The sequence below is a fragment of the Macadamia integrifolia genome, chromosome 11, assembly GCF_013358625.1.
Source record: "Macadamia integrifolia cultivar HAES 741 chromosome 11, SCU_Mint_v3, whole genome shotgun sequence".
NCBI classification, from domain to species: domain Eukaryota; kingdom Viridiplantae; phylum Streptophyta; class Magnoliopsida; order Proteales; family Proteaceae; genus Macadamia; species Macadamia integrifolia.
The window spans coordinates 20,181,053-20,190,995 of record NC_056567.1 but is presented as its reverse complement, the minus strand read 5'-3'; the positions used below and the strand labels follow the sequence as shown (position 1 = coordinate 20,190,995).

At 38.4% G+C, this 9,943-nt stretch overlaps 1 protein-coding gene across 1 annotated transcript; it reads left to right on the top strand.

Annotated features, from left to right (window-relative positions):
- Positions 1-2,284: 2,284 nt before the first annotated feature.
- On the top strand, positions 2,285-5,105 carry LOC122092970 (zinc finger BED domain-containing protein RICESLEEPER 2-like). The gene is made up of 4 exons (XM_042663257.1): positions 2,285-2,360; positions 3,201-3,437; positions 3,567-4,558; positions 4,977-5,105. Exons 1-4 carry the CDS (start codon positions 2,285-2,287, stop codon positions 5,103-5,105), a joined length of 1,434 nt encoding a protein of 477 aa, XP_042519191.1.
- The last annotated feature ends 4,838 nt before the right edge of the window (positions 5,106-9,943 follow it).

Genomic DNA, 9,943 nt, shown 5'->3' with positions numbered 1-9,943 from the left:
AAGAAACTTCAAGAAAAAGAAGGAAAACTTCAAGAAAAACCTGGGGACTCCAGAAACTCAAAACCCACTTACTCAGAAAGTTAGAATGAGGAATGGACAGGGAAGCGGGACCATTTTATAGGAAAAAATTTGTTTTCCAAGAAATTTTTTTTTTTTTTTGAGATTCCAAATTCAAGGTGCAAACCAAAGTTTCTTACTACCAACTACCAAATTCAAAATTATTTTGGTGGTAGTTGCAAATTATATCACATGGGAAGTAAAAATTCAAAGGAAAGGTAAAAATTCATGTGGTAGGTAGAAATTATATCACATAAAAAAGAAGAAAGTAAAGGTCAAAATTTTATTGGTCAAAATTCAAGATTAAAAAGCGAGAGTCCAAATCAAAAGCAAAGGGCAAGATTCCAAATCAAAGAGCCAAAAATCAAGAATTAAGGAAAAATCAAGAAGAAAAAAAATTGTAAATACCCGGCTCCAGGTGGCCCAATTTCATGGACCCGGCCCCAGATGGTCCAATTTCATTGACCCGGCCCCAAGTGGCCCAATTGCATTTACCCAGCCCCAGATGGCCCAATTCCATTGAACCAGCCCCTAGTGGCCCAATCGTATTTATCTGGCCCCTTGTGGCCCAATCCCTTTGAATCAGTTCCGAGTGGCTCGATCTCATAGACCAAATCCCAAGGACTGGCGGATGGAAGTCCAGCCTAGGAAGAATAATTTTCATAAACTAAAATCTTCTGTAGGGAGGGCTAAAATCTCTGTAAATAATGGACAAATCCCTAGGACTGGAAGATGGAAGTCTAGCCTAGGAAGAACATTTTTCATATACTAACATTTTCTACAGGGAGGGCTAAAATCTCTTCAAAACGTTAGTTCAACATCTTCTAACAGGATTGGAAGAGCAGCAAATTCCTTTCCCGCAATAGGTAGTCCAGGTAAGTCCTAAAACTCTAAAAATTTGGGAGATATTATCTGTTGCATTTTTCAACTCCGTCATGAATGAGCAAGATGACAACAGTATATGCTCCGGGTGATAAAATGTGATCGTTCTTTTTTTTATCCTTCGGCCGTTGGCATAGGCCTCAGCCAAAGAGGGGCATTCTATAGGCAACCAATTTTGTCACACTCCTTCGGCTATAATGAAATGTGGATCTTGGATATGACTTCTGGCTTATGATCAATAGAGATGATGATGGAAACATTCTCCTACCCGAAACCTTGGAAACCCCTGCACGGGAGAGAAGGGGGTCTAACTTTAACTTTCTATATATGAAGGAATCTGGTCAAAATACATAGATGGATAGTGCTCGAAAATCTGACCGACGGATCTCTCGTGATCATCCCCAAAAAATTATACTTTCCCGCACGTATGCTGTGCACACGGATAGTCCCACTGGAAACCTGAAAAAATCCCCCACCTACACTAAACAACCCCACCTCACTCCATAGTAGTGAAGCTCTGCCCTCTCTCCTCCCCTCCGCCTCTTGAGTTTCTTCGGGTCTTCGGAGTGATCTTCGTCAAGATCCGAAATCTTGTTTGGATCTTTGAAGTGTTCTTCGGGACTTTGAAGATCTTCAATCCAAGTTCTTAGTCCAATCCAGTTTTTGCCAAAAGTAGTGTGTTCTTCAACCCCCTCCTTTGAGTGTTCTTGAGTTTTACCAGAAATAGAAACCCCACCCTTTTGAGGTTCTTTGGATTTACGAAGAGATCTTTATTAAGATCCAGAACTCTGTTCGGATCTTTAAAGTGTTCTTCGGGACTTTGGAGATCTTCAATCAATTTTTAGGTCAATCCATTTCTTTCCAAAAATAGCAGTTCTTAACAGAAGCTAGGGGTGTCAATATCTAAACCAGACCAGTTAAATCGAACCGGACCAAACCGATTAAGCCCGATCCAAACTGAACCGATGGCTTATTGGGCCGATTTCGGTTTGTATTTTAAATTGAATTCAGTCTCGGTTCGATTTGGGTTAGACCATTGGGCCACCGGAAATGCCAAAAATATGCACCAAAATCAGAACCGATCCAAACCGACTCGAGATAAAATCGAACTTAACACTCACTAACCTAAGTGGGCCCACAGGCCCAACACTCAAGTGGGCGAAGCCCAAGTGTCCAACCGGACCAACACTAGCCCAACGCCCAAGTGCCCAAGCCCAACGTTGATCAACTATTCAACTTCAACCTGTCAAAAGGATTTTAAAACCCTAATTTTTCAAAAGAATAAAAACCTAGGTTAGTGAGCGAGTGACGCTGTGACGGAGTGTCAGAGTGAGCAGCAGCGGCTATGGCTAACGTCGCTGACTTGAAACTTGAAGACTTGAAGTTGCAGCGGCTATGGGTTCTGAAACTTGAAGCTGAAAGTGAAGATTGAAGCCTTAATCGCATGCGAAGTTCACACTTCACACTACTCTGAAGTCTGAACCCACTTCGAAGCCTGCTACCTGCTGGTTGCCGATTGTCCCTCGACGGTAAATTTTGAAGCCTGCTGGTTGCCGATCGTCCCTCGATAGGTAAATTTTAAAGCATGCTGGTGCTGGTTGCCGATCGTCCCTCAACAGGTAAAACTCTTTTTTTTTTGTTTGATTGCATGGTTTGCACATCGACAGCGATGATAGGTAAAGCCGTAAAGCTTGTGCTTTAATTGAGAACCAATGTTTCCCTCCTCTAACAACCGATTTGAGACCCCTGCAACCTTCAAGTTCTCTCTTTACAAATTTCAGCTCTTTCTCTGATACTCCAGCCTCCAGGTATATCCTCTTTTGATTCAAGATTCTCATCTTTTTTTGGCCCTTTTGTGAATAAAATATCTGAGACTCTGAGTTGTTAACATGTAAATTTGAAGTTAGCCGTAAATGGTGATATAATAGAACTGAAATGGGGTATCCGAGTATGGTTGTGAGGAGTTGGGTTGCATTAGTTGGATTTTAAAGAGGTTTATCATCCAATTAAACCCTTCTAAATTTTTAATCTATTTGGTTGATCAAGTATTAAAACAAGATTCAAATTTCAGTCAATTTTATCCTTCCATATTTTATTTTTGAATCTTATTTCTATTTTTTCAACTTCTTCAAATATGAAAATTTGAATCAAATTTCAGCATGCAATAGTGTATTATATAGGGCTAATTTAAAGAGGTCATTTTTGAATTTGTAATGCTTGGTATTCTTATTTTATTAACATGTCATATGTTTTATTATCAGTTATAGAAATGTCCATCAATATAGAAGATGAGCCCGATTGTGGGTCAGATGTTGATGTTATGTCTGATGATGGACCATATATTCTTGGAATTCCATCAACAGAACCTTCAAGTGTCGTAACACTTGAAACAAATGAAACTACCAAAAGGAAAAGAAGGAGTGTAGTTTGGGATGAGTTCACAATCATTGATGGGAAGGGTTTTGATGATGGGAAGAACCGAGCTGAATGCAAAAGATGTAAGCAAGTTTATAAGGCTGATAGTAATATTAATGGAACTGGAACCCTTAGGAGACATATTCTACATTGCCCAAAAAGGGAAAACAAAGGAAACACAAGCACCCAAATGATTTTGGGTGTAAATGAAGGGAAAGTGACGTTAAGAGACAAAAAAGTTGACCAAGATTTTGTGCGGGACAAAATTACAAAGCTTATTGTGAGACATGAGTTACCTTTAGTTTTTGTTGAGTATGAGGAGTTCAGAGAGTTAATTACATACCTTTTTTCAGGCTATACCCATATTGCTCAAAACACACAAATGTCGGATATTTTGAGGTTATACAATTTGGAGTCCATTAGAATCAGGAATTTACTTAATTCATTTGCTGGGAGGATTTCTTTGACAAGTGATTTATGGACATCTATCACTAATGATGGATACATTGCTTTGACTGCCCATTACATTGATAAGGATTGGTTGTTGCCTAAGAAGTTGTTAAAGTTTTGCATCTTGCCACCTCCACACACTGGCATCCATATTTGTGAAATGGTTTCAAAAATCTTGTCTGACTGGGGTATTGATCGGAAATTGTTTTCAATTACTTTAGATAATGCCATAGCTAATTTCTACTTTGTTGACTTGCTGAAGAAAAATTTGAATTTGAAGAATGCTCTTTTATGTAGAGGATTACACTTTCATAATAGGTGTTGTGCACATATTCTCAATCTTATTGTACAAGATGGAATGAAACACATAGATGACTCTGTGGTGTTGGTGCGATCTAGTATAGCCTATGTGAAAGGATCACATGCAAGAAAAGTAAAATTCTTAGAAATTTGTAAGCAGTTGGGATTACAAAGTAGTAAGGGCTTACGTGCTGATGTCTCCACAAGGTGGAACTCAACCTATCTCATGCTTGATTCTGCATTATTTTATTATAAAGCATTTGAGAACCTTGAACTAATGGATGACAACTTTAAAACTTGTCCTAGTTTTGAACAATGGTTGAAGATTGAGAGATTAACGAGTTTTTTGTATCCCTTCTATGCAATTACTGTTTTGCTTTCTGGTTCCAAGTATCCCACAGCAAATTTATATTTTGAAAATGTTTGGGAGATTCACAAAAGTTTATTAGAAGAGGTATCACATGGGCTCAACTTTATGAAGCCAATGGCAGTGGAAATGAAGAAAAAATTTGACAAATATTGGAGTGAATATAGTCCAATTTTGGCCATTGCTTTGGTGTTTGATCCTCGATATAAACTTAGTTTTGTGACTTGGGCATTTTCTAATCTTTGCAACCTGGACTTAAATGCATCTACAATGTGCAACAATGTGAGGAATTCTTTATATCAATTGTTTGATGAGTACAAGAGTATGCAACGAAGTGACTATGATGTTCCTACACTTACCCATCGTCTTGGGAGATCTAGAACAAGATTTGTAAGTAAATTTACATTCTGATAGTAATTTTGATTTATTTTTTAATACAAGTTTTCAACATTCGTTGCTAATCTTATTAATGATTCATATTTCGGCTGTTTCTCAATTTTCATAGGAATTTATGGTATCCAAGCTTGCTGAGATGGATAATGGAAGTAAATCTCAATTAGATATATATCTAGATGAACCCAAGATCTCATTCAATGATAATGAATATGATGAGTATGATGTGTTGGCATTCTAGAAAGCAAATGGGTCAAGGTATCCAGATGTGGCTCGAATGGCTCATGATGTCTTGGCCATACCAATTTCCACAGTTGCTTTAGAGTCGGATTTTAGCGCAAGGGGCCATGTTATTGATAAATATCGGAGCAAACTCCTACCTACCAATGTTAAAGCATTAATATGCCTTCGGGATTGGATGTTTGCTATAGACTTCAGAGGTAATTTTTCATTCAATATATTTTTCATTTTTAATTGTCTTAATTAGTTAATTAGTGTCTTATTTTAATTTGTATGTAGCTGAGCCTTTTGATGATCCCACCGATGTGGATAATACACTTAGAAATGTACTGGAACTATTGCACATTGAAAAGGAGAGAAGTGCAGTAGTTAGTTCTTCAGCTGGTCCTACTCCTAGAGAAGGATAAGCTCAATCTTATTGAATAGGTATACCGTAGTTTACATTTGCACATATTTCATAATTTATGTTTTGACAGTATCACTATGTTGTCTTAAATCTTCTTTCACTTTTGGTTGCAGTTTCTTGGAATGGTAAGAGTGTAACTACTCAACACATCATTTTGGAGGACAAAGGGCTGCAACATTTTAAGGGAATATTAAAATATTTTGAGAAAGAAGATAGTCATTTGATATTTTGATGTAATATTAAATACTCTTTGAATGTTTTAGGTGGATGTTCTATGGTTTGTTTGATACTTTGACTTGTATTAGTTATTGGCACACTATCTCTATTTTAGGTGGGTGATTCCATGATTGAATCATTTTAATTTTTTGGTGGTCCGTGGTTGATTGAATGATTTGAATATTTGGTACTTTGATAGTTTAATACTTTATAGTTTGATGACTTGATGTCTTGATGTTTTGATCTATGTTTTGTGCTTGATAAATTATTAGGTTTTCATGTACAGGAATTCCTTTTTTCATGACTTGTTTTTTCATGTATGGGAATTCCTATTTACTATTGGATACTTGGATTTTCATACTTTTACTGCCTTATTTGGTTGATCTTTTTCCACCATAATTCAGTAATAGTTGTGTTTTAATTATATTTGTCCACTAAATATTGGTATACACTAATACACTATACACTATACAGGCTCACAATGTGAAAAATAAATAAGGAAATCCTATGAACAGGTCCATACCGGCCCAAAGGGGTAGGGCAAAGGATGAGTTCCAAAGGATGAACTGTGAATGGAGCACAGATCAGAAAAATTTTGTGTAAGAAATGTAACTGCACTAATGTCTAAGGGGAATATTTTTTCAAATTTTATCAAACAATAGGTGAGCATTGAAAATTCTGACCTTCTTCATTCCTAATCCATAACAGGCAAGAGACCTTCAAACAGAGAAGCTCAGGATTGTATACTTGTCATTTAATGGTGGAATTTACTTTATTCAGGTATGCTATTGTCTCTTACAATTTCCTCCTTCTTTACCTTCCACTTATATGCTTCATTTTTGCTACCAAGTTTACTTAATTTCTAATCTGCTATTTTAGCTGTTGTATTCTAGCTGGCCTCTACTCCTTTTCATCCAATTGAGCACCTTCTACCATTAATTTGCATGTACTTGTTTCATTTTTCCATATAAGCTTCGCTACAGTCTAAATTTCTTATGGGATGGTGATTATGTTCACTTTTGTATCGGGGTAAGGGGGGGGATCAAGGGAGGGGAGAGTAAAGGTGGGACTCAACCCCGGGTCTTGCCTGCAACAAGAGAAAGACCTTCTTAGGGACCTGCAAATTCTAACATCTCTGATTTGTTTGCTGGTTGTTATTGCTTTTTGCATGCTGTGGTAGTTGCACAATCACATGGGTTATCCAAATTTATATCTTCAAGGGGTTTATTCTGTTACATATATTCATTAGTTGAACATTGGTTAGTGCTTTAGGTATTATAATGCCTCTATTGCTTGTTATTTTCTGTATGGTCCAACTGTAGATGATTTGATAAGGTTTGTCTTTGGATATACCTGTGGATAAATGACAACAGTGTTGCGGGAGCCATTGGAAAGATATTTATTGCAGGTTTGTCTTTGGAACTATAGCCTTATTGCTTTACAGTCTCATGGTGGTCCTCTGACTTTTTTCTTAATATTTCTACATAATATCTTCACTTGTTAATGTGCAATTGTTTGTTCATTTTTTCCCAGTCGTATCTTTTACTGCAGCACTTGGTTTCGTTTTTTATGGAGGGAAGTGAGTCTTCTCAATTTTAAAGCATCTGCAATTGATCTAGATTCCTGTTAACATAGTTGTCAAGGTGTGTCTTGGCAGCTTGTTGGTGTCATTTTTGTTTTTCACCCCTCCACCGCCTTGGGTCACCTAGCCACCTTGACAACTATGCTTTTCACGTGTGTGCTTTGTTTAGTTTAAAAGCTTTTGGATCTACTGGAGTTATTGTCATATCTTTTGTTCTACTTGTAGATTAGTTTTCATGCTGAGGAACTTCCCTATTGAATCTGAAGGGCGAAGAAAGAAGCTCCATGAGATGCGTGCTTTAAACTTATCAGTTCAACCATCTGATGGAATTAGCATTGCTGCTAGCATAATGGTCACAAATATTGGCACAGGGTGTTTCAGAAAATTTTATTTATTTTGCTTTTATTTCATTAGATTGAGGAAAATTTTGGGTAGTAAATAAGACCTTTACAATTTAGCAATTGAGAAATGAAATTCTTTCCCAATTTTAAGATATAAAGGAAACTAAATCCGCATTGTTAGGGAAATGATTTGCTGAGTTAGCTTATGAGAACTAGTTATACCACTATGTGGTTCATTGGATAAATTTCTGATTTTGCAATGGGTTGAACCAGAAAATCATGTATCTTACCAATATTATCCTAGAAATTCTTAATGGCAGTCATGATCAATGTTCAACATCTAGAATAAGACTAAACTGAAACACAAATTGTTTAAATCGCTTCATTCGATGAAGTCATACCCACCCAAACTCCAAAGGATGAGGCCCATGTTCATTTTGTTTTTCAATTATTTGTCGGTTTCCTAATGGCTCCATACCGGTTTAAACAACCGATCCAAACTGAAATGAACCTGATAAATCCAAACCGGTACCAACCTGAACCCAAACAGCACCGAAGCCGACACCGGACGGAAATCGATAAATCCTTAATGGGGCGGTTTCGGTTAGTTCCAAAGTCACACCGAAACCGGTGGAACCGGACTGAAACCGCACCAACCCGGACCGTTGACACCCCTAGCAGAAGCTCTACTGAAGTGCAACCTCAGCCTAGCTCTCCCCTAGCCTATCCCTAGCGGAAGCTCTACCGAAGTACCACCTTAGCCTAGCCCTCCCCTAGCCTATCCCCAGCGGAAGCTCTATCGGAGTGCTACCTCATCCTAAGCCAGAAAATAGCCTTCCTTAGCCGAAGCTCTGTCCAAATCCAAATCCAGAAATAGCCTTCCCTAGCCGAAGTTCTGTCCGAACCCAAACCCAAAAGTAACCGTTCCTAGCCAAAACTCTGTCCGCATACCATCATATTCAACATCTCTCAAGAAAGGAAGTTAGAGGTCAAGACTATCTTCACTTGAGCCAGCAGAACACGAAAGACAACCCGAACGGGTACTAATCAAGGGCCCACCCCTCTTAACCTGAAACAGGGGTTAAGTTCAGGTACAGTTTCTCAACCTAATTATCATCATGTAGACTTTATATAGACCTTGTTTTAGTATATACAGTAATTTGAATTCAATTAATGTATATATGTGTGATAACTTAGCCATGCATGTGGAATAGTAATAATTGTGAAAAATACTCGTTCTTAAGCATCTAGTAGGAAGATCAATCAAATTGAGTAGATTGGGTGCCTAACACCTTCCCAATTCTATAACCTGACACTTACCCTAATCTCTGGACTAGACCAAACTTCGGGCCCTTTTCTCAGGAATTTTGCCCACCCCGGGTCCTAGGCCCATAACCCTAGGTGGTGACTCCAAACCTTATTTGTATGATACCGATCCTTGTATTGGACCATCATCAAACCCCCGTCTCAAATGATAAATTTTACACTCTTACGAAATAGGCCTCCACGTATCTCTGAGTGGAAATACGGTGGTGCGGGGCCCACAAACAAAGCGCGCACATGACACGAACCCCTCCCCTCACATGAAAGAGAAAGAGAGAGGAGAGAGGATGGGATGCAAGTCCTTTTTCCCCTAAGGGAAGAGAGACATCAGTCCATCTCCGGCCACTCCCCTCACAGCAGCCGGTGCATTGGTTAACCCGAATGACAACACTAGGAATTCATAATGACGATATCGGGTTCTAAAAGTTGTCTTTGGTATATCACTGCTCTTTATCTTGAGCTGATAATAACCTGATTTGAGATCAATCTTTGAAAACACTTTAGTACCTTGCAGTTGATCAAATAGGTCGTCGATGCGTGGCAATGGATACCGGTTCTTAATGGTCAACTTGTTTAGTTCCCAGTAATTGATGCACATACGCATACTACCATCCTTCTTCTTAACAAATAAGACTGGTGCACCCCAAGGTGAGACACTTGGGTGTATAAACCCATTTTTCAACAATCTTGCAACTATGTCTGTAGCTCTTTTAATTCGACTGGTGCCATTCTATACGGAGCTATAGACACTGGGCCAGCTCCAAAAATTGAGTCAATGGCAAACTCCAGCTCTCTATCAGGCGTTAGCTGGGTTAAATCATCTAAAAAAATGTCAGGGAATTCCTTGACCACTTCCAATTCCTCTAATGAAGTAACCTTTGCATCCACATCCAGTACTGATGCAAGGTAGCCCTGACATCCATCTTCTAATAATTTCACCGCTTAAAGGTAGATATAATAGTCTTTTTTGG